Here is a 25783-nt window from a genome sequence, read left to right as displayed (position 1 = left end):
TCCGCTAGTCCACTTTTCTTTTACCTGTATCTGCAGTATAAGAAAAGTAGTACCTGTAAGCTAAAGAGCTTAGTAAGAAACCATCTACCTCACAAAAACATGCAACGATGCAAATATGATTTTAAATCATGCTGTTTAAAACATATGCTGGATATACTGAATAAACTAGCATGGCATGGCGTATAAGCATACAATCATGGCATATCTAAACCTGAACATAAAAACATGTATAACAACTGCACATAAAGTTATCATGCATATTCACAGGGAAAAACTAAACTGAAGCATGATACTGAACTGAAACTGAACTGCGCTAAAACTGATCTTAAACTATAATCACTGGATTAGATTAAGAGTTTGAAAGCTAATATCATAATAAGTGAAAATAGTAATCATGCTGTTTGGGCCCGGCAACTGTACTTGCTATGCGCGCATCCCTAACTAGACCCGGGTTTGCAAGTCCCGAATTTAGTAGGGTTGACTAGGTTATCTAAACCTAGGGACCGACTATGGGAGCCCAGCCCAATGGATATCTAATCCAGTACAGTGCCACTGAAAATAAAATACTGAATATAGCTACTAATTGCTTATTTTGCTGTTTCTAGGTTATCTGAACCTAGAGCTAGGTTATCTAAACCTAGAGGCGACTGTGGGAGCCCACCCATTGGACCGTAGTCCCATGTAAGCTGAAACTAGACTAACATACTGATTTAAATGCCACTAATGCATTTAACTGAGCTGTTAAACATAACTGAGGTGGTATTTAGCTACACTAACATTTTACCGAACACTTGGTGTGCTCCAACTCTCTCCTCTAATAGGGAGATCACCTCTAGGCACCCGACAACGTCTAGAATCTCCAATTAAAGGAGACCAACGTGTCCGGCCCGTCTAGAGGTGCTCAACTAGATCCCTAATCCTCGAGGAGGGTTCAAACACACCCTATGTGCCGAAAAACCTGCATATAGCTAAAACTAATGCGTAGAAAACCAAACGGAGCTATTATACTGCAGGTGAGGGGTTTCTTACCTCGTGTGCAAAGATTCTTACAAATCTAAGCGTTAGGTTTCCGGAAACGAAGACCTTCTCGACGAGCTGCTCGCGTCTACGCGTTCCTCTCGCGGAGGGGAACGTCCTTGTATCGAAGATCTCGCCGGAAGGTGCTCTCGTGACCCTTAGGGAAGGAACCCTAGGTTCCTTTTTGCTTGTGCTTGGGGGCGCCGAGAGAAGAGAGGAACCGAGAGGAAGAGAGGCGCGAGGGCTTCGGTGGAGAGGGAATTGCCGAACCAAACTTCTCAAAATAAACCAAACTCTCTTTAAGTTTTTAATTTATATTAAGTGGTTTAATGAACCCAACTCCAATATAAATATATTTGGTTCTCCTTTCTTTCAGCACGGCCCTGCTGGGTTCACTGGTTTCTAACATTATCCGCAAACCATAGGTCTCGGGTTCGATTCCCGCCTAAGCTATTTTGCGGTTCTAATTATTTTTGCTACTTCCGCTACTCGGAAAATTCCGGAAAAATATCTAAAAATTCCAGAAAAATCATAGAATATTTTTAAAAATAATTTGAGAATTTTCGGGCGTTACATGTTGTATTGGCTTGAATGTGTTCGGTATCGATTATTTCTTATATTGTCACTAGGAGTACCATCCAGTTTGGCGGACAAGTATATCCTCGGGGCATGAAAAAATCAATGCTCGAAGATAGTGTTACTTGAAAGTTGATGAAGAGAAAACCACAAGTGGTTGATTTAGTCTAAGTTGGAACTGATATAGATCCGTAGATGTTTACACTTTATCTTTATGTTCATTATTGTAACTTTACACTAACACTGCATGATATATGATGCTTAAAATTAGATCCCTAATTTGTAGGATCGAAAAGCGCTAGGGGAGGAGGGGGGGGGTGAATAGCGCTCGTGACTAATTCGTTTAAGATAATCAAGTAATTGTAGCAGAAAATAAAGATCAAATGCCAACACCAAGAATTTACTTGGTTTAGATAGGGTTGTAAACAAGCCGAGCCGAGCTGAACTTTGGGGTGTTCAAGCTTGTTTGTAAGGTAACTAAGCCGAGCTTAAAATGAACCAAACTTTTGAAATGAGTGTTCAAGCTTGGCTTGGTTTATTTTTTATGAGCTTGAGCTTGTTTGAAACTTGACTTGAGCTTGGTTCGTTTAGATGTTATCAAGCTCTCAATTCAAGCTTGACTTGAGCTTTGTAAAATACCGGAAAAAAAATGACGAATGTTAATAAGGGAATTTTTCGGAATTTTTGGATATTTTTCGGGAATTTTTCGGAGCTCGTACGGATAAGTTCACGGGGATAAAAACGGGGCCCGGAAAAGCTTGTTTAAGCTACCCGAATTAAGCGAGGAAAAAAATTTATATTTATATATATATATCTTTTTCCTTTTATTTTTCTTTATTTCCTTTGCATTTGTCGCCGAAACCGAGCCGTTCCCGCACCTCTTCTTCCTTTTCTCCCCGACGCCGCCCGAGCCGACTCCTCCGAGCCCTAACCGCCGGCCACTCGGCGGTTTCCTCTTCCTCCTCCTCTTCTTCTTCGATCCTCTGCTGCCGGCGACTCATCCTCTGCCTGGACTCACTCAGCACCGCCGGTCTTCTCTACACGCTGAGCTCTGCACAGAGCCACCGCCGACCGAGCCCATTCCTGTCCTCTCCTCCGCGCGGGCTGCGTCCCTTACGCCTCTGCCCTAGCCGTGCGTACCCGACGCTGCCGCCGGCCGAGTTCTTCCTTCATTCCGACTCCTCTGTGCCGGCACCCGAGCCCTAGAGACGACGGCCACCTTGTGCCCTAGTGCTCTTTGCCATTGATCAAGTCCACGGTGAGGTTTTGTTTGGTTGGAAATTTAGTAGGTGCAAGGATTTTTATTTTTGATCCGGTTTGCTTGTGGTGTGCTTTGGTCCAGCGATTCACCTGGTTGCCAGTAGCAACGATCTTGGCAGAGGATCATCAAAAGAGGGGCTGTGAGGAAGAGGTAAGGTTAGATTGTTGTTTGGATTTGTAATCTTTAATTTTTTTATCCAACCTTGGATCAATTGAGTTGTTGGGCAGTGGCTGAAAGGTTGTTGTTTGTGGTGTTCTTGATCAAGCAACTCATCCTTGTTTCCAGTAGCTGGTTTTATTTCGACATCTACAATAGTTGATTGAGGTAAGATTTAGGGTTTTACTTTGATCATGTTGTTGATGATTGGTTGATAGGATTAGGTAGTTTGGAATTGATCTAATGGTGGATTGGGGATTAGGTAACTAACCCTAATTTATCGTTAGACTTTATTTAGATAAGTTGATGATTATTATTTAGGGTTTTGCCCTAAATGGTTTTAAAGATTTATTTAGCAATTCATTCGAATTTTAGCTAAATAAAAATGTATTTATTGGATACAGGATTTTGACGCGAGACGAGTATCTCGATGTCGGATTTGGACATTCCTATTGGAGGCGGGTACTTTTGACTTATGTCATTTGATATGCTTAGTAATTAAATTAACATGTTGCATTAATTGTGTTTCTTATCTGTTTCGGTTAATCACTACCCAAATCTTACATGCTTGATTGATTGATTGGGTTTTGCATCTCAGGTATATTTTACCTGTTTATACATGCTTATAGGGGTAGTGATATGCCATGCTTGACCATGTTCAGGACCTAGGTTTTATACCTTCTGTATACCTTTGGATTGTTTTGGATTCGTTGACCTTTGATGTATTTATATATATATGTGGATTAGGTCAGGATATTCTTGTGGTTAGTGCCATGCATCATTTGCATGATTGCATGCTGTGCGATAGTCCGCTCCATTATTGTTGAGCACATCGCCAGTTACATGGATCTGCACACACCACCACTCATGGGTTAGTGGTCGATTCAGGCAGAGTGTGTTGCGCTCTGTAGGCACCGCTGGTCCACTCATGGGTAGTGTGACACAACGTGTTATCCGGCAGGGATTCCTCCCGCATCGTGTACCGGGAGTTGAGAGCATTGTGCTCCCCATCTATGATTTGGGGTAGGAGGATAGGTGTACTCGACAAGATCCCGTCCACTCGGTCACTCATCGTGAGTAGTGACGACAGAGTGCAGGGTCAACCCTACCCACTCGGCCTCACTTTTGTATGAGATGATCGACTGGCGTCGGGGTGACCATGACATTGGCATCACATGCATGATGCATTTATTGCTGTGTTTGTTTTTTGCATTTATATGCTGCATATTGTTTGGATACCTATGTTTGACATGCATCTGATTCCTTATCCCTGACTGTTTGACCTTATACTCGGGACTGGTTAGTACAAGATTCTCTGCTTATTTCGATGCATTCTTATCTTTCTTATCAGAGTACGCATGATTAGTGCTAGGTGTTGTTTCTTTACTTTGCATATCAACTTGAGTGTTGGACTCACCCGCCTCCATTGTTGTTATTTTCAGGTTGATCTTTGTCGGAGGAGTTCCATCGCTAGTCCCCACTGCACGTAGTGCTACTCCGCTGCTGGTTTTTGAGTTGTTTCATTTTAGCTTTTCGCTATCAGACTTTATTCTAGTTTTGTTTTGGACTTACATATGGATATTGTATGGAATCTTTCCGTTGGATGAACTTTTCGTATGATTTGGATTTACTCTACTACATGCCTGCCTGAACGGCAGAAGAGGTAAGAAAAATCGGATTTGGGCTTTACGAGTGTAGTTGAGTAGGGTTGATTTCGAGTTAGAGTATTATTACTGCGTGGTTGTGTCAGCCAGAGGCTGAATATATATATATAAACTGCGTGGTGATTGATTTTTATTACTGTTATTATTCCAGCCGCCTGTGGCTGAGTATTTAGTACTTGTAGAAAATTTTGATTGTCCGCCGTACAGGGGAGATGCTGCCGAAATTTTCTCGGACAGGGACTCTTCTGGGGGCGTGACAAGCTTGATTCGAGCTTGGCTTGAGCTTGATTCGTTTAGATGTTATCAAGCTCTCAATTCAAGCTTGTTTGATTGTTTGAAACTTTTAATTGTTTGATTGATTATTGAGTTTGATAATTTAAATTTATTTATTTATTTTATTTTATTTTATTATTTATTTAGCATATTGAAAAGAGTTTTATTAATGAATATGGTTCATGAACATTGTTCATGAACGTTGTTCGTGAACATTGTTCGTGAACATTGTCCATGAACGTTCATAAACGTTGTTCATGAACACGAACGTTGTTCATGAACGTTAACGAGCTGAACACATATGTGTTCAAGCTTGTTTGTTTAGCTTAACGAGCTGTTCAGGCTTGTTTGTTTAATTAATCTTATGTATATTGAACGAACATAAACAAGCTCTTACCAAGCCGAACACCAAGCTTGTGCACGAACGCTTGGTTCATTTACAACCCTAGGTTTGGAGCCTATGGCGACTCCTACTCCAAGGCTCACACTTATTGAGTGTTTACTTTGGGCAATCACTATCAATTCGCAATATTACAAATTAAAAGAACAATGATTAAATGCAGTAATGGAAATTATACCGACAACTAAGAATAGAGAATTTTAGACTTCTGGTTGTCAGAGTCATGTTACGACTTTATCGGATCTTCTTTTGAGCAGTGTGCAGTAGAAAGATTGCAAGTTTGTTTCTTTGCCTCTGCTAGAACCAGGCTTAAATAAGCCATTGAGGGTGCCTCCAACCTCCATAGGAGGCGCCTTCAGCAAGGATGCTTATCCCGATTTCCATGGTGTCGATAATCTCCGATGCCTGCACTGCTTATCCACCCGAAGGTGCCTCCAAGTTCCATAGAGGGCGCCCTCCATCCAACGTTCAAGGCGCCTTCCATCTCCTTGGAAGGCGCCTTCGCTCCTTGCTGCGTGAGGCTTTCATCCAAGGCACCGAGGCGCCTCCAAGCTCTATGGAGGGCGCCTCGGGTACTGTTCATCCGAGACTTCCCTTGGGTAATTTCATTCCTGCAAGGCATATTAGTCCACAAACAAAGTATACCCTACAAAACTAAGTTAGCACGATAATATAATATAAATACAAGTATTTGCTAGTCACCGGACTGTTCGATTCTGACTTCGAGTTTCTCGGAAACTCTAGGTCGAACCGACGCCTACTGTTTCCTCTTTGGGGATCGTGTCCTCACCTACTCCACTCAGGAGAGTTTACCCTTTGCCAAATTGATCCTCCAGACCAACTGGACTTTTGCTTAGCGTTCGAAGCTTCAAGTCTTCATGCTGGACGTCCGCTCCACTACCCGTCCAGACTTCCACCCGGTTTGCGACACTAGGATTTCAACCTAGAGTCCCCGACTCTAGGATTTTGCCCGAAGCGCTCGACCCGCCAAGACTTTCCGCCTAGGGTTACCATCCCTTAGGACCTAGGGTTACCACCCCCTAGGACCTAGGGTTACCACCCCCTATGGTTTTCCATTTGCCTAACCGTAGCTAGGACTTTTCCTCACCTAGGGTTACCACCCCTAGGACCTAAGGTTACCACCCCCTAGGGTTTTCCACTTGCCTAACCGCAGCTAGAACTTTTGCCTAAGAACACTTAGGACTTTCCTACAATCTCATTCAAACTTGTCAGACAACAAATAACTTTAACTTTGAACCCTTTGACATAATCAAAATACAAGTTTGATCGTCTGGTGCTTCCCACACCAATATAATTCACAAAGAGGTGTGAAACATCATAGAGTATTTGTACGCGAACATCCACTTGTTGTGTCTTGAGGTTCTTACTAGTACTACAAAGAAGCTGCTGCATATTATGAAATCAGCCATTCAGAAAAAAGGAGCAACATAATTATTTTGAATTTAACCTAATAAGATGAATCAAAAAAGTAATAAAAGTGAAGTCATGCTGTTATCGAATAATACAAGACACTTCTTACCTTAATTAGAGGAACAGAATCTTGGACTATACTATAGGAAAATTAGTAGAAATCTAGTTGATAAAACTGTGATGGTATTATGCCTCTCCTATGCCAGCTATGAATTTGGAGGATCTCCACTGTGTCCTTTAGCCCATACGTGATGAAAAAGATGCTTAAGTTCTGAACGGAGATGGCTACTTCCTTGTGAATAATAAATTTTAGTTGCAACTGGTGCTGGAGCTACTGGTACGTAATAAAAATAAATGTTTCACATTTGCATAAAATACCCAATAAGCCTATATCGTTTACCCAATAGAAAAGAACACTGGAATCCAACTAAGATGTTGTGCTTAAAACATAGCAATAGAAAAACTAAAATACCATCCCAGTTTGTTCAATTACCTTGTAATTTCTGAGAATTTCAATCAAATAACATCACTTCTAAGTTCTAAGTATCAGAAACTTCATTTCTGCTTAGCCATCAGCTACCCACACTTTTAGTCATCATTGTTGTCATCATCATCACAGGTGCTTGTCCTGACTATTGGGGTCAGCTACATAAATCTTAAGCCCTATTAAGCTCTATGAAAGGGTATGCCATGAGTAATATTTATATAAATAAATTATTTTTTATGATATTGACTACTATCTATTCAGTTTCCCTCTACTCCTTATACCTAGTATAGTGAATTTAACTCTTCTACCTATATAATATATCAGAGAATCTCAACTTATTTTTCCTCATCTTATTATCTCCTTATTTTCTATCATGGATGACTTAAACCCTGTTCTTTTCTCTCCCATTTGTGCATTGCACCCCTTCTTCCTCCGGACCCTTCTCTCTCATATGTGTTTCATTCTATCTGCCGCAGCTTGCCCTGACATTGTCATTTGCTCAGTTCTGCCTCCGATTGCCCCATTACTGCAAAACACAGCCACATCCAGTATTCCAGTGTCATCACTGTGTGCAACCCACACCTCTGTTTAAACAGTCACCCGGACCTCCAACAAAGCAGCTGCAAATGAGCACCCAACAGTGGCTAAGCCCCCCCATTCTCCTCTTTTAACGAACCAAAGAATGTCAGGAATATTTTTGACTAGAATCAATGTGCAAGTATACACTTAGCACCAGCAACAATTTCAAAATAATTGTTGACTTTGAGAGAGAGACAAGATATGAAGTCATCAGTAGATTGTAGACCTTCCTCCAGACCAGTCTGATAAATTAGTATAAGCTAGGCAATAAACAAGGAATTTGCACCTGAATGATATTTGCTTAAAGCACCAGCTCGTACTTCTCTTCTTTTCATGGTTTTTCTCTGGAACGAAACCCCTGAACAGAAAAATGGGAGAATGTAAGTTATTGAGGATCAGTCCCTTGAACTATTGATAGAGAATTACTACAAACAATGTCCAGCCACAGAATAATACAAATAAAATTAAGTTTGATGATAATAACAATTGGCAATAATGATGTAGCATTGGTATATTTTGAGCCTCTAACAAATGGAACCTTATGGTGAAAAGGTGACTAAAGGCTAGTAAATGCCAAATAAAATTTGAAGGTCAAAGACAAGAAAAAATACTATTAGCTTTTTCTCTCTTGACACATGTCTATTTCTATTTGGAATGCTGGTAAAATAAGGGAAATGAATTTTAGTAATTTAATTTATCTGTTAGTATACGATGGCAAGTATTGAGATATATTATGTACGTTTTTATTATTAGAGTCAATTCCATGTATCTTTACACTTTAAAATCTAGAACATTCTAATCATGTTCACTACTACTGCACTAGGCTTGTAGCATGCGTACTGCCAAATCAATAACCATGTATAACTATTCTCTCATTTTTGTTATTCTTTTGATTCAACTCCAAGAACAAATCAAAAATTTATTTTTTGTGACAAGCATACCTGTCATGTTGAGTATTTTTCAGTTAGGTAAGGAGTAAAAACATTGTTTTGTATCTTCACCACTCGTTTAAAGCTATTGGTCAATGGCTTTTATGACAGAAATCTTGTCAAGGCGAATTGACATGAAGGCCAAGGAGTGAAAAACAAGGAATCAAATTCTCCATTATTCCATAGATTCAAACTACAAAACTAGAAAAAGTCTACTCAGAAACTGCAACTTTTAGGGAACAAACTGTTCACTAAAAGACAGGAGAATCTATTCTTAAAACTTGAAAGAAAAGAAATCAAGAAAAAAAGTGAGCAAACTGCGAAAATAAGAACCAGAAAAAAAAATTCTGCATACTATATAATAAGAACACAAAAATGTTTACATAGTTCGATGCTGAATCACCATTGCAATTGCCATCCAAAAGTGCAGATTTTTCTTGTTCTACAGCAACCATATAGAAATCTAGGAACCATGACAACATAAAAATTTAAGTTTTTCAACAGATCTAATATAGTACACAATAGATTTTAGATTTCAAAGTAATTACAGATGTTATAACTATCTTAAGTCTGTCACTTGATTATTTGCCATATAAATGGAGGTAAATACATCAAAAGGTAAACTAAATTCAGCTAATGATATCCTAAAAGCACATGATTGCCCCAGAACAATTTAAAGCTGTTTGCTTGAAGACGTAGATTACATTTGATTTAAAAAGGATGAACAGATGACCAGTATTGCACCATACTTGTGTTAAAAAAAAAAAATGAAAGAATGCAGTAGATGCCATGGCTTAAAAATTTGACACTGGTATCAATTTCAAAATCAATGTAAGGGGTACCATCTCTGAACTGTGCCATGCTGAGACTTGGCATAGTTTGGAACATGCCAACAAGGTTTAGAATAGCCCCCTTTTCTTCCCCTCCCATTTAATTTGTACTTTCAAAGACAAATAAATATAACAGTTTCATGGTCAATAAGACTGAAATTTCATAGAGACAATTCAAAGAAGTATCACAAATTTCTTAACTGGTATTATATCTTACAAGTATGCGTGTCTCTAATAATGTCTTACGATAGGAAGCTCTAATGATGGGAAAATGAAAGAATCTTGCATTGGATGGGAACATTGATTCATGCAGCATTCGAAAAGATAACATCATAATTTTCCATCATCTAAAATAGATACTGCTCCCATGACATGTAGTATTTAAATTGGTTAATCCACAGGTATAAATAAAGACAACTGATTTAATGGATTACCAAGATAGCCAACCATAGTAGAAGAAAGGTTTGATGAATTTCAATCATGAGTTTTATTGAGTACTTAATATAATATATATATGTAGTTACATACTTAAATTATGTAGTAATATTTAATATTACAAAGTCATTGTTATCTCTAAGCATGTAATTTACACAAATTGTATTATCTAATTAACTAATTATCTGAAATTGGATTTAAATTAGGGTTTATTTGGATTTAAAATGAGCTATATTAGGTTTTAATTTTGTTTCGCTCGATATTGGTTGAAACCATGATGATTGTATTGCTTTAAAATGGAAAATGTATGGGGTCAACACAGTCAGCATGAACAAAACATGCAACCGTTTGCCTGTGACAGCTTGTTTCGGTTTCATTACAGGCAGAACAGTGCATATCACCTGGGTGGTCATGAAGATAGGTATGGCATGAAATTCTAAACTACAGTGTTGAGACCAAACAAGCATGTATTGACCAAGTTTCTGTACAATGTAGCACCCCAATAGAACATCATCGACAATACATAAAGCTAGTACTGGTCAACATATGTTGACCAGCAATTACCAAGTTTCTATACCAAAGAATGGCAAGGAATTCACAGCTTGCCAATTTTTCCAGTACAGAAACACTGGAAGGGATGCAGTGTCTTTGCTGTTACATACCAAATATGATCAATAAAATTTTAGTATTACTTGAAGAAATAAAATATACATAACCGGCAATAATTTATTGGCATGCGGAAATATTATTCTGATGAGATTGTGAGCATGTTCATTCCAGAATCTTTGAGTGCTTTGATAGCATCTTTTCAGCACATAGAGCTTATTGTCCAAGACTAACCCATTTGGCTAGCAGCAAATTAGTCAGTACTCAGAAGCTTCACACAAGCCCAATGTTACATAAGGACACTGTCGATAACAACACTGCATCAGTCGCTACTTGAATTTTTGACTGTTTGATTGCAGGTTTGATATACATGAGGAAACATATTGCCTGCAGTAGACTTTTTTGCCTTGCCAGAATGGACGTATTAATGCTAACTTGCAGTGAATTATACTTCTACACAAAAAGAGTTGGTTGATGTTATTCTACTTAGATACATGCAAGTTTTGTAGAGCATTTGCACTTCCTAAATTAGTACTAAATGAATCTCATACATTTTAATTAGGAAAAAACTACCCAAAAAAAAGGTTCACAAAGGACTTCACCACAGTGGTATGGCCATCTATTAAATTGTACAAACATAACATGAGAAGTTTAAAGGCAAAGCAAAATAAGACAACCATAACTGTTTTCCTTCAGAATTTCTCATTTCTAAGACAAGAAAAGGTTAAAGAAGGTAAAGGATCATACAATGTAGATCTAAGGATGATAAATCTGGAAATTAGAAAGAAAGCATACTTCCATTAGTTCTTTCAATTACTTTCTTTCCCTTCTTTGGAAGCTTCTTAAAGCTTGAAATACCACCATCAATATCCAACACATCATGGATAGGGTTCAAAATTACACAATGCACTGCAGCAACATTTATATCCTTTAGTGAGAATGGTTGACCACCATCTGAAAATCTGGATAACCAAGTAAAGACAGTCAACAAATCAAAAGTGAATGTTATTTAATACCTTCAATACGCCAGAAAGCCAAGGTAACAAGTTTCCAATCTATGCAATTCTCTATAGCATGAACTACAAGGTTTATATACATACACAAATGCATGTGCACACACATGGCACACATAAATACAGAGAAAATAGAAACCAAATATCAAATCAAATTTGAGAAAACAGATTCTTACATACAAAAGAGGAGGAACAGTTGTCTCTCATGACTAATGAATCAAATGCTGGTAACAACCTTCAAACACCAAAAATGTTTCATTAGAGCTAATATCTGGAGTATCAAAAACTCATCTTCAAAGTATATCATTTGGATAGTTTTTGTGGCTTAAGAGAAAAGTTGTAAAATACCGAATTTTTATCTAAAATTTATTTGCATTTTTATTTTATTTTTGAAATGTTTAAATGACAAAATAAGTAGAACTGAACCGTTAAATAAAATTTGAACACCGAGTTGAAGTTGAATTGGATTCGGATTGAACCTATCAGATAGGCAAGATAAATATTTCTTTTCCAAATCAAGTTTTTACCAAAGCAATTTTAGAAACTCAAGTTCCAACAGTGCAAAAGATTTCCATGCCAGTTTACTTGACCCCTAAGCTTTATCCTCTCCCTACAAACCATGTTCCCATACCTTATTTCTCCCCTCACAATGTCTCTTGCTTGTAGTAAACACCGTCTTAAAGTTATTTACCAGCATTTAGAAGAATAAAGCTACAAAGTCAAGGCCATGAAGTATCAAGTGGAAACAGTAGGTTTAACAATTTGACGAACATCAGTGTGCCATTTTTTGCTGCTGGGATGTGGTTTCATAGGAAACCAGTTGTCAAATCAGTTCACTTATATGAAATATGAATTACCATGCTTGGAGTCACCACATACCTAATGATGCTTTTGTCCAATCTTTGTTCTTCCATATATTGTTTATAATTTTGAAATATAACCAGGACTGAGTATATATCTGGTAACTTTAGATAAATGCATGCCCTTCTGAGAAGGTATGTGATTATGTGTTACTTGATATGATGAAATACAATCAGATAGTGAATCCTGCTCAGAGTGGCATGAGGACAGGCCTAGATGTGGCTCTTCAAATGAAGGGATCTGTGAAGATATTAGTCAGAAATGGGAAGGAAGATATCTTCTACTACAGCCTGAATGAAGTGCTCCTACTTTGGATGAACTTCCTTCTCTTGGTACCTCTACCTCAGCTCAGACAAGGTGACTCCTCATCCAAACTGCTCCTCAAGTTGTCCTTGTTCTCATTACCAAGAGCAATAAGCTCCTAATGTAAAGCATGTTGATAAGACTCTCTCTCCTCCCACTTAGAATTCCCATTTATAGCTCTTGAAGACCACACCAAACCATTAACTTGGAATGAACATGTTTCCACCTAATTGTTCTAGACCTAAAATAGTTTATATGGACCTTCTGATTAACACCCGATGTGCCACATCAATGTTGGCTCTCATTGTTATCCATGATAAATCCCTATCCTCATGTTGTTATTGCCATGTGCCTCACCCTAACACATGGTTATTCTTATCGAACTTTACTCATGATTTTTAGACTAGAATTATGTTCAACGATATCATGGTAGTAATCTATATATATATAAAATTTATAGCTTGGGCCTTTGTCAAGAAAGTTTTCAATGAACTTGACAATTGGTAACCTGATGGATCAAGATAAACAAAAAAAAAAAAAAAAATCATGACCCAAGTCTATGGATATGTGGAGAACTAAAATTTGTGTTTGATTGAGTAAATTAAATCTAACTAGATATGGATCCACTTCACAAAAAATATGGTGATACCAGTCAACAACTCTTTTGTGTCTACATTAGTCTTTAGTTTTCTGTATGCTTATCTAAAAAGTAAGATAGTTTGGAAAAATGGAAAAGAACCTTAATTGTTGAAGATTATAAAGGGAAAATGAAGAAGGTTTAACAACATGATCCAGATCATATAAAACAACATTCATAGGATGAATAAGTCTTATCAATTTAATCCCTGAAAGGTAGAAGCATTCTTGAATGAGACAATTGAACCATTGGAGACTCTCCTTCTCCTATTGTATAAGATATTATATAAAGAACATATAAAATTAAAAACAGCATTTACTCATTATCATCAAGCAATGTTCATCCCAACTATTTGTGGCTGGGTACATAAATCTTATACCTCCATTGAGCTCTATACAAGGCACTGTCACAAGTAAAACCATGTTTAATGCTGAATAAAACCATGTTTTGTTTCATCTAAGAGTGAACTGTTTTGGTGTTGAACACTTTCAAGTGAACCAATAGTATCTTCTATAGTTTCTCTCCTCTTTTCTACTTTTCATATTCCATAACCTCAAACTTTCAATTAATAAGACCCAAGCCTACTTCCCGTCCTTAGCTTTTTGAAAAGCTTTACCGAACCAGCTTCAATTCTCATTCAAAAATCTAAAAAAATGGAGGAGACACAACATAGTTCACATGCAATTCTCTACATTCTCACTTAGAGTTCCTCACAAGCACTTCCAACTCATTATCTTCACCAAGATCAGTATGCACTGCAGTTGCATTTTCTTCACCAACATCATTGACTCTAATGCACTCCCACAGTCTGAGCACAATTTTGTATAAGGTCCAACTTTGTCACACAAAATAGGAAGACAAAGTGCAACAAATTGAAGAAAGAAAAAGCTAAGCCACAGTTGATTAACGTTTTAGACTAAAATCTGACGAGTTGATCTGATCTTGGAAAGAGTAAAAATCTCCTGCCTTAATTATGGAAAAATGATTATCAAGGATTGCAGAGAAAAAGAAAAAGATTACGATTTTATTATCTACTCCTGTGATGCCTTTAAGGTTCCCCACATAAAGTGTTAGAGTGGAGAAATTTCAGGAGAAGACAACTTTTGGTCATCTTATTCTGAGGGTTGAAGATGTTAGAAGAGATAGAGAAAAAGTTTGAAACTATAAGAGGAGAGATGTTAAAAGTGATTTCATCAAATCATGCCTGCAATATATAAAAAAAATGAAAATGAATTGATGCAGAAATAAAGAATAAAGTCATACTTCAACTTAGAAATACAGAAAAGAAAGAAAGCTTCAGTATTAGATCAAAACCTTGACTTCAAAATTTATGTATATTTTTTAAGCTATAGGTGTGTCGCCCTTTCCAAGGTTGCTCTTTTATATTTCTTGTTGCCCTTTTTCTAATCACGCTTATGAAATCTACTATGTCAATTACAATAACTAAAAAGATTCTACTATACAGGAGTCAAAAAGAATCTTATATTATTGAAAATTTATTTGCTATAGCAAATTTAAATTATATTATATTTAAATATATTTTAATCAAGTTTGTTGGATCAAATTCCTATGTAGGAATGACAAGCAAACATAGAATCAAATTGTAGATTTGTAAGATCCTAGCACAATTGAGATTCAACTTGGGATTTGTATCTAATGTAGGACCGACAACTCCATGCCCATTGGTTGATGTGATCCCAACAAATGGCATATCATGCCTTTGGTGTCACAACAACCTAGAAGACATTGCTACAAAGAAGCACGCTAGACGAGCAGCCATGGCAGCATTTCATAGTTTTATGTGACACCAACCATGGCATAGCTGACAGCCCAATTAACTTCAAGAACATGGCACATGGAGGCACTTGGAGAGTGAATGCAAATCCCAAAGCCTGTAAATAGGGATTGGAGTAGAAAATAGAACCTTCTTCCTCATTTTTAGACAGGAGAAAGAACAGGAAAAGAAGGGTCGTCATCATCATACTTTGGGATTCATTCCAGCATTGTCCCTTGTATTAATTTCCTCCTGCACTGCCCTACATGTAGCTTGCTCCAGTTACTTGTCTGGAAGGTCCATCTATATTTTGGGACCAACCTCAACAGTATAATTGAGGTCAATTTAGATCATACAAAAGATCCTAAGGTCACAAGTTTGACTACCATGAATTGGGTGCACTCCAAGTATGGTCCAGAGAAGGAAGAAAGGTAGCAGGGAAAGGAAGGAGGAGAATGTTGTGATCTTGTGGAGAGGAGGTTGTGCCACATGAAACTTGTGGCCTCCTCTCACCCAAGATCTTGAAGAGAGCTTGCATTGACACTATAGGAAAATAGAAATTATATTTAGCAAATAAAGAGCAGGTCAATGTAATAACTAATAACAAATTTCTTATTTGGGGATTAAACTGATATATATCTATACACACACACACGCACGTGTGATACAACTATTAACTCAAACAAATATTTTAAGAAAGTCTACACTTATAAAAAGCTTTGCAGAATATACAAAGATATAACATAAACTCAGTAAATTGCTACAAATGAACAGGTAATGGCAAAGGTACATAGCGTCACCATGCAACTTTGGTACTGTGGCATTAAGAGTCAGCTGATTCAAAATGATATTCTGGAATATTTGAAGAATATTCAGTATGATGCCATCTAATAAAATTACCAGGTAAAGAGGGTCTGTCAATGGTCTATGGTCAAAAACATACGTGTCTGCAAAATTATGAGCAATTTGAAAGATTATTTCCTAGAACAATATTATAGTAGAAAAATCAGACAATTTAAGATAGTAAACTCTAATAATATATTAGAATGTTCAAATTGTTAGTTAGAGCCATAGAGCTAATCATATGATGATTGTTATGTGGACTCATTGTATCATATTCCTATGTATATAAAGACATTTCTTTTGGTTATTATACTTACTTATATTAGTGTCAAATAACTAAGTATAATAATGTCCTTGGGTAGAAAGTTCTTACCTATATCAATCGATTGGTCGAATCGATAGTGAGATGATATAGAGAACACTACTCTTAATCATTCCTAGTCAAGTATTAACATTCAGGGACAATGTTATTGCGATGAACTAGCATGTAGGTCAACTCGATGACTTGATCTCACAAGTCATGGATATAGAGATATCAAGTTGACACATGGATATGCATTGGAGAATGTATACTGAATGACCCGCTATGAGAAAGTATCATGGATCGTTATATGAGTGTCATATACTTTCTCATGTGGCTATTAGTATGACTATTAGTCCTTGGACCTGAAGTCACTATGGTTCTCTACATAAGGAGTTGCATACTTTGGTTTCGTCAAACGTCACCCGTAACTGGGTGGACTATAAAGGCGATTACTGGGTATGTAACAAATTATGCGGAGGGATGTGAGTGATGTAGATGAGATCTATCTGTAACGCCCCACCCTCCTCACTACGTGTCTGTGAGGGCGGAGCGCTACTGGACTACTAACTTATCTTAGCTAACATTGCACACATGTGAATATCAATACATAAAACTCTCTAAACATGCAACTGATAGCAGCGGAAAACATAAACAACTATCTCTACATACTACTCCAGCATATGAACACGACTAAAACTATACATCAATCTAATCATGCTGAAATATATGTATTAATCTGAACATGCATGCAACCATTATACAACTCAAATAATAGGTCTAATGTGCATAACAATTTAAATGAAAGAATTCTAAATACATGACAATCTTAATAAATTCTTATACTAAATCCCAAGGTTTCTATAGTCCAGGCATCACACATCTATCCGCACCTCCTTGTCGCCTTCCTTTGCTATAACTTTTCCTTTCCTTTATCTGCAGTAAGAGGAAAATGCATCTATAAGCAAAATTGCTTAGTAAGCGCTATCTAACTCACAAAACTCGAATATGCATGTGAATAAGAATAAATCTAAAACTGAATGCTTTAAAGGAAATACTACACATGCTCATCTAATAGCAAAAGAAACAAGACATGCTGAAATGCTAAACATGTAAAGCTTATTTCACTTGTTCAAAACTTATACTTCAGAATAATAAGTTTAACTGAACTGATACATAAGCTGAGCTAAACTGATGCTAGGCTAATGCTGAATCTGAACTGTATTCACGTAACTGATTTGTGAAGTTTTGAAAACTATTTTCATAATAGATAAAAATAATAATCATGCTGCTGATGGGCCCGGCAACTGTACTTGCTATGCGCGCATCCCTAACTAGACCCGAGGTAGCTAGTCCAGAATCTAGTAGGGTTTACTAGGTTATCTAAACCTAGGGACGACTATGGAAGCCCAACCCAAGGACAACTAAGAGTCCAGCACAGTGCCACTGATAAAAGTAAAATACTGATTCATAAGCTGATTTATCTTAATTACTTCTTCTTTAAATGCCTTGGCATTTTAACAAGCACCTTGTGTGCCAAAATCCCTAAAGTCTTGACTTTGGGATCTACTTAAGGCCTTGACCTTTTTCTTTCTTTTCTTTATCTTTCTTATACTTGTTAATACCTCTAATAAAAGAATGCTTCTTTAAAAACTGAAATGTTTAAACAAATTCTAACTTTGAAATGCATAAACAAAAATCTGCATACTATGCTAATCAAAATTCTGCATACTATACTAACAAAATTCTGCACTTGTAAGCTTAATAAAATCTGCACTTGTAAGCTTAATAAAATCTGCACTTGTAAACTTAATAAAATATGCACTTGTAAGCTTAATAAAATATGCAAATCTAATTAAGCTACTAGAGATCTAATTGGATCTTCCAATGCTAAACCATCGAAACTGCAATGCTAAACAATTCAAAATCTGTAATGCTACACATAGCTATTCCACACTAAAAATCTGTTAAAGCTTGATACCTATGTAAAGCTTATACTTTTATAGAGCAATAGAGATCTTTAAGCATGTTACAACATGATCTAAACTGGAATGCTAAGCCAAAATCACAAACTGAAAACTAAATCTGCATACTCTACTAATCAAGATTCTGCATTCTATGCTACACAATTTCTGCATACTATGCAAACATAAATTCTGCACTATAATACTTAACCAAACTGCACTATAATCTTTTTTTAAAAAACTGCACTATAAGTTCCACTAAAAAAATCTGCACTACAAGATCCACCAAAAATCTGCACTATAAATTCCACCAAAAATCTGCACTATAAACTCCACCAAAAATCTGCACAGCAAACTTCACAAAAACTGTTCGTGCCCATATACATAGTATTAACCAGAATTGCACTACAAGCTTAAGAGGGCTGTTCATGTCCACTTCATAGCACAACAGAAACCAAGCAGTGGCAATGAACTAAACTACATGCTCAAAATTAATCTAACACATTCTATGTTCATTGCCTTAGCAACAAAATCTGAGACTTGCCGTTCTCTGTATAAATCGAACATGCCAAATAAGGTAACAACCAGGAAATCCAAACCAAAAGTTGAATTACTAATTTCAAAGCTTGAAGGAAACAACCCACATGCTTAACCTATACCAATCATTCTCTTCCTTTCTTTGAGGTTCATGGCAGCAAGCACAAAACAATCCTCTTTACAAACATGCTTCGAAAATCAAGAAGAAGAAGCTAACATAAATCCGAAACTACTCTACTGCAGGTAAGGAAGCACTTACTTTGCTTCTTGGACTCACAACCGAGAAGAAGAGCTCTAGGGTTTCCGGTTAGCTCGAGCCTTCCGGCCTCCTCTTGTGCCTACGCGATCATCTTGCCGAGAGAGTCACAACCGCGTGAAGAATCCCTTGGATTGAACCTTGGCCGACCACCGGAGACGATGCCTTAACTCCTCCTTGCGCTTTCGCCCGAGCTGAGACCGACATCGCGCGAGAGGAAGATTGGGAAAAGGTTTAGGTCATAGCAATATCACCCCAACTTATCCCCTTTTTATAACTCCCATATTCTGTTAACTAACTATCCTTTAAATTATTTCCGCTCGATATTTGCTCAGCACCGCCCGCTTGGGCGCTTGGTCTTTGCGCTTTGCTTAAGGCGTGGACCGGGTCGGAGGTTGCGGGTTCGAATCTCGGTCACAACTCTTTTATACTTAATATTTTCTGTTTAACTACTACTATTTAAAATATTTCCACTATCTTTTCTAAACAGCACCGCCCGCTTGGGCACTTGGCTATTGCGCTCCGCTTAAGATTCGGGTCGGGTCGGAGGTCGCGGGTTCGAATCTCAGCCGAAACCTTTTTATTCCTAATTATTTTCTATTTACTACTACTATTTAAAATATTTCCACTCCTTCTTTAATAAGCACGGCCTTGCTGGGTTCCTGGTTAGCCGAGACAACTAAAGGCTTTGCTTAACCGGAGGTCTCCGGTTCGAACCTCGGCTTAATTTCTTTATTTTTTTGCAACTTGTTTCGTTTGGTAAAAATACCAAACGAACTCCAAAAATTACATAAAAATACTCTAAAAATCTCTAGAATATTTCTAAAGCATTTCTAAATATTTCTAATTACTATTAGGACCCGAAATGAGGAAATTAGGTTGTTACACTATCCCTCCTATATAACGGGAGTGACATCGTTATTCTTGATAGAGTAAGACCACTAAGTGCATGACCATGCTCAAATGCGTCAATATAAGATATTGAGCTCATTTGATTATAGTGAGTCTACTTGGAGTTCAAGATTTAGATTGATCTGAGGATGACACCGTCTATACCTCAAATTGATCAACCTAGATGTTAAGGATAGAAGGACACTTGTCATATATTGTAAAGAGTCACAATTAGTAGTCACAAGGTGATGTTGGATCTCAACATTCTTGTAACTTGGGTAGTAATAATGTGTTGCTAGATACTTCTCATTATTTATGCTTCTAAATGGGTTTAGGAGCATTGCCAACGTTACAAGAACCTATAGGGTCACACACAAAGGACAATTAGATGGAGATTAGGTTCATTTGATGAACCAAGAGGATTAGGTTCATATGATGAACCAAATCGGATTAAGAGTAATCCAAATTAGACTAATTGAGTTGGACTCAATTTGATTCATGTATTGAATGAGTCTAATTTAGATTATGACTCATTGAATCAATTTAATTTAATGGATAGAGATTCATTAAATCAAATTGACTTGAATCAATGGTTAGATTTGATCAACCATGGGAGAATTTAAGTTAAGTTTGACTTGACTTGAGAGGGAAGATGAAGAGTCAAGTTTGACTTGACCAAATGCTACTTCATTGGTCAAGTTTGACTTGACCAAAGCCACTTGGCATGGGGCCGGCCAATAATGATGTGCCACATCATCAAGACTACTTCATGGTATGCCACCTCATGAGGGAGACCAAGAGTTGTGACCCTTGGTATCCCATGGAGGTTACAAACCACCATGAAGTGGCCGGCCACTTAAAAGGTGAAATTAGTGCATTTGTGTGCTAATTCAAGGCAATTGAATTTCATCTTCTTCCTCCTCTCTTCTTGTTCTCCCTCTCCTCCACCTTGGCCAAAACCTTCAAGAGTGCTAGCACACTCTAAGGTTTCTTCTCCACCTTTTGTTCGTGTGGATACACATAGAGGGGTGTTCACTTGACACCCTTAAGATCCGGCATCTTCTTGGACGAGCGGGATAAGCGAAGGGCTTCGCATCAAAGGTATAAATCTCTACCATGTAGATCTAGAGTAGATCTAGGTTAGAAAACATGTACACGAAATTTTTATCTTCGCACGGATCCGGTGACATGGGATTTCGGGGTTTCCGCAAGACAAAAAGCGATTTTTGCGGCCCGAAAGTTCCAACACAAATTACATATGATGAGAGAAGCGATTATAAGTTACAACATCATGAATCAAAAAAATTAAACTTCAAACGCTTCAACAAAGAATACGGCAAATTCCAATATCAACTTTTAGACAATTAACCAAATAACCTGTCGACCAAACAACTTGTCAAGGTCTGAGGATTTGCTAGCATCAAGGTGTCAGGGATCATACAGATAGAAAAAAGATATTGTAGAATGAATGGGGATAATGCAAGTTTTAGCAGATTCATGAACCAGCTACAGACAGAAGTTAGAACCTTTCAAATTCTGATGAGAAACACTGTTAGGTTTCTTGAAAAAAAATTCATATTAAGTAGGCATGGAAGATCCAAAACTGAGCAGCCAATTCCATTCACCAATTTGACCAGTTCATCATGGCCAGGTAAACAGCAAAACAAATTACAGCAACTTGGTCTCTCTGAAAATTCTAGCATGCATCAATAGTCGTGAAGTTTTTATTTCATAACTGCTCCAGTAACCACATAACTCCAACTAGATTCATAAAATACAAGACAGATATAATGATGGTATATCAATTAAGCCATCCTAAGGCAATTAACATAGCCCGGTGTAGCTTTTAGCTCAATTAGCAATCTCAAACTGTCCTGTGTCTCAGTCAGTAATCTCGTGAGTGAGAGAAAGAATCACAAATAGAAATTATCATCTTGATTGAATGAATAGAACAATGGAGGTGAAGAAATCATTATATACTTTTATAATAATCCAATCACATTAAGATGGGAAAATAGTATGAGTATTAGAGATGATAAAAGTAGAATGAAGTATGAAAATATTTTTGAGCTTTTGGGAACAAATAGACACGGGACCAGTTTTATCTTAAATGAGTTTATTCTATCTACATCAGAAAGGCAATCACATGTACTAGAAACATTACCGGTATAGACTAGGCTGACTTAAAAATGCAAGGAGCAACAAGTTCAAACACAAAAGAAGTGGCCACTAGATCACCTAAAAAAATGATTAAATACTTCCATCAAAATATAGCTTAACTTTATTATATAAATTAGTGGGCATAACCTTCTTCTTCAAGTAAGTTTGCCTCATCTGCATCCTGGAATTCATGGTGTATAGCCTGAGCAGCAATGTTTCTGTTGAACACATCTTCTGCAAAAATTATAAGAAAATTTATTTGAAACAATCCAATTCCAAATCGGGGTGTAAAACAATCCATGAATCCAAACTCAATTTTGGCTCAGTTCAGCTGACATCTTTGAATGCAAAACAAAGAAATATGGATTCATATCTCGAACTGCTCAACACCCAAAATGAGGCGAACCTCTAAATAGAGTGAGGCAAGAGCTTAAATAGAATCAGGCAAGATACATCCAAATTGTATCCAAAAAGAAGTGCAACCCATGTGGTCACATATCCTTTAGATCACATCTAAGACACCAAATGAGCTAAGAATATGCAGTCCTTTGCAAATCTGGGTTGCACATACAATGTGCAACTGCACTCTGCTTTAATATCGTTTTGAAGGTAACAAGATTTGTTGATTTTCAGCTACTCTTGTACATCAAAAGTTCAAAAGTATTTGGTTACATGGAATTGTACAAATTAAACTGAAGCATACTCAGTTTATTGAATAAAACTCCAAAAACATGTACTAAATAACCCCACTCATCCATTCATGTTTTCAATTTTTTTTTTAACAGAGCCGATTTTTCCACATATGACTAAATAGAAATACAAAAAAAAAGAACAAATTTACACATAAGCATTCTGATTCTAGGTAACAAGTATTGGATAAGTTATTTCTACAACAATGTTGATGAGTTTTGAGATCAATAGCCAAGTGTTCATTTTCTTGGATCAACTTTTTGGTTTTAGGATTGCATAAACTAACTAAAACCTTAGAGAAGTTTGCTTATCCCTAAGAAATTAAAACAAAATAAAGAAAATTGAAATCTGCTGTCCTATTTTTGTTGAAAATGAAATGAAAATATAATGATGAATAAAATGAATATCATATTGTTTGTTAAACCAACTTGAACTTTGTGAATAGTTCTATGTTTGCCTTATAAGTGCTTATAAGTAGATAGAGAACATGGACTTCAATCATTTTATCATGATTATTTGCTGACATTACTGTCCATGTGGCAGTTACATAAACAAGAGGACAAACTGAATCCTGAGGCCTCTTTTAAAGCATTCTTAAAGTTTATTAATTTGCTCATGTGAATAACAGTGAAATGCACATATACGAATAATTTAGAATACCTGGTGTAATTCCTTGAATACTTCTAATCTTAAGCAACCTTTCCATTGCTGCCATTCTACCACATCCAAGCATGCACACCATTGGGATAGCCAATATTTGACAGAGCCAATTTGTACCACAATCATCCAAAGAATCAAAATTTTCTCAAAATCTGGCTAGATAACAAATCGATGTACTGAACAAAAATCTTTAAAAAATCTAATTCCATATTTGAACATTAGTGCAACTTCTACAGCAACAGGATATCAGTGATTGACAGAAATTGACACCTGTTGAGACATTTACATTTAATGTTTTGAAAGATTTAATATTTTATCCTTTCTTTAAATTTCTACCAAGTTCTGAGATATCAACGTCGATACAAACATGTATAAACAAAAAGTCAATTACATACAAATAGAAATAGGAGAACAAAGCAATTAGTTGAATTTTGGATGAGAAGTCAAAGCATGGTTTAAAATCTCGACCAGCATCAGAGTTTCAATTTATGACTGGAATGATATGGTTTCGGTACCGTATCATGTCGTGTCGATATAATTTTGATATTTTTTAAATCTAAAATATATTAATTAAAAATTAAAATTTTTAAAAAATTGGGATCTCGACACCTCCATATAGTAAATAAATAGTTTATTAAAATATATTATATATTTTCAAAATTAAAATAAATTATATATGTATATATTAATATGATAGTTTTATTAGGATTTGATTAAGCCTATTTAGATTTCCTATTTATAATTAAGAGTTTATTGAAATTATTAATCTTTTTTTGCATCCCACCTGCCTCGCCCACCGTGCTAGTGTCGAGCGGGTGCCGATGCCGAATGCCGAGCAAAACGACATGAAATGAAATTTTAAACCATGGGTCAAAGGAGACTTTGTTGGAGTTTCTGTAACTTTATTCATATTGCAAATGTCTCCAATATTTCTATAATTATTTAATTAATAACTACACATTCTTGTTGTTCTAAGGTTTCTAGTGACTCCAATTAAAAAATGACAGGAAGAACTTAAACTGCTGGCCCTGTCAATAAAAAGTATGATTGCTAATCCAGAACAGCTAATTCTAAGAAAATTTATCAGTTCCTTCTCAAGAGTCTCAATATTTATGAATAACAATAACATCACAAATTCCTAAAGCCAAAATGTCACGGATGGGCCCTTTATGATAAAAATTTGACAACCACAAAATTATAATCACATATTTACTACTATTTCTGTATCACACATCATTCCAAGCACACCGATGAGAAGGAAGACACCGAAGATGTTATCATAGATAAATGGAAAATGGTTGTAATCTTCCCGTTTTTAGTTCATAAGAAAACAATGGCTCAAGTTTCCCACATTTCCAAACCTGAATCTAGTTTCACGAATTCTTTGCGACCTCAGTGGTATTGATAGATGATCTGAGATCGACACTCCCGCCCAGTTTACATAATCACTTTCTCTCGTCGTGTCATAAGCCAATCTTTCCATAATTTGATCGAAAAGGGGAAGGATAAAAAAAGACTAGTATTTCTTATTTCTCTGAAGAATCGAATATATCAACAAATGTACGAGACAAACCTGGAGGAAACCGGCACTAATAACAGTTGATCCGTAGCAACTGATTCGGCAGACAAGATGGTTGATGAGGGATCCAAATGCAGGCTGGCGGTTATTTGACCGAGGGTCGCTCTACGACCTTTCCTTGGTTTTTCAGATTAAAAACAAGAAAAAAGAACGGTATTGGCTTCAAAAAGAAACCCCTTTCCCAGCCCGTCGACTCAGGTTCTTCCACTCCTCCAAGAAAGGTATAGCCGGCGAAGATGACGGGACTACTGCATCGCCAGTCGCCACCTCTGCCTTGATCGGTTTCACGAAATAACCCGGAAAAAAGAAAAGAAAAAGAAAGAGATCCTTCTCTGGCTCCGCCTGCGAGTTTGTCGAGCTCGACTTCCTCGGCGGCAGAATAAAGCAGGACTCGATAACTAGAACCGGAGGCAACACTCAGCGGCCTCGGACTTCGAGGTTTCAAACATAAACCCTTTCTTGTTTCCTCACCGCACGTTCGTCCGCTCCACCTCACATGACGCCTGTTCCGCGAACGTTCTTGTCGTAGGCGTCGCGGCCGGAATCAAATGCTCCGCATTGAGATCGGGCTTCGATCGAGTCGTCGTTGGGCCGGAGAGATACTGGAGACCTTGGGACGTCGACTTGCTCTCGTCTCCCTCTCACGCGTCGCCCGTCATCTTGTACCATG

The 25783-nt window shown here is 37.1% G+C and overlaps 1 protein-coding gene across 7 annotated transcripts; it reads right to left on the bottom strand.

The window, feature by feature from the left end:
* On the bottom strand, positions 1-25783 carry LOC122023288. 7 transcript variants are annotated; one of them, XR_006123096.1, is made up of 11 exons: positions 25108-25783; positions 23535-23590; positions 22332-22418; positions 17270-17312; positions 16133-16179; positions 11834-11892; positions 11661-11723; positions 11440-11553; positions 9157-9236; positions 8131-8202; positions 1-30 (listed from the first exon to the last, which is right to left on the bottom strand). XR_006123096.1 is itself a non-coding variant. In XM_042581351.1 (6 exons), the coding sequence occupies exons 1-5, from the start codon at positions 23658-23660 to the stop codon at positions 11875-11877; spliced, it is 321 nt and encodes a 106-aa protein (XP_042437285.1). In that variant the 5' UTR covers positions 23661-25783; the 3' UTR covers positions 11462-11606; positions 11834-11874. The 7 variants fall into 7 exon arrangements, 2 of the variants coding, with proteins under 2 accessions (XP_042437285.1, XP_042437290.1); XR_006123098.1 differs by having other exon boundaries at positions 11661-11711; XR_006123095.1 differs by lacking the exon at positions 16133-16179.

The sequence above is a fragment of the Zingiber officinale genome, chromosome 1A (assembly GCF_018446385.1).
Source record: "Zingiber officinale cultivar Zhangliang chromosome 1A, Zo_v1.1, whole genome shotgun sequence".
NCBI lineage: Eukaryota > Viridiplantae > Streptophyta > Magnoliopsida > Zingiberales > Zingiberaceae > Zingiber > Zingiber officinale.
Note: the sequence above shows the minus strand (reverse complement) of the source record. Positions and strands in the feature narration are given on the sequence as shown.

Coding starts and splice junctions, on each gene's coding strand:
- LOC122023288 (XM_042581351.1), bottom strand. CDS start 23,660: ATGATTGTGGTACAAATTGGCTCTGTCAAATATTGGCTATCCCAATGG. Junction 22,419..23,534: donor TATTCAAGGAATTACACCAG/GTATTCTAAATT, acceptor TAATTTTTGCAG/AAGATGTGTTCAACAGAAAC. Junction 16,180..17,269: donor CAAAGGAAGGCGACAAGGAG/GTGCGGATAGAT, acceptor ATAATTTTGCAG/ACACGTATGTTTTTGACCAT.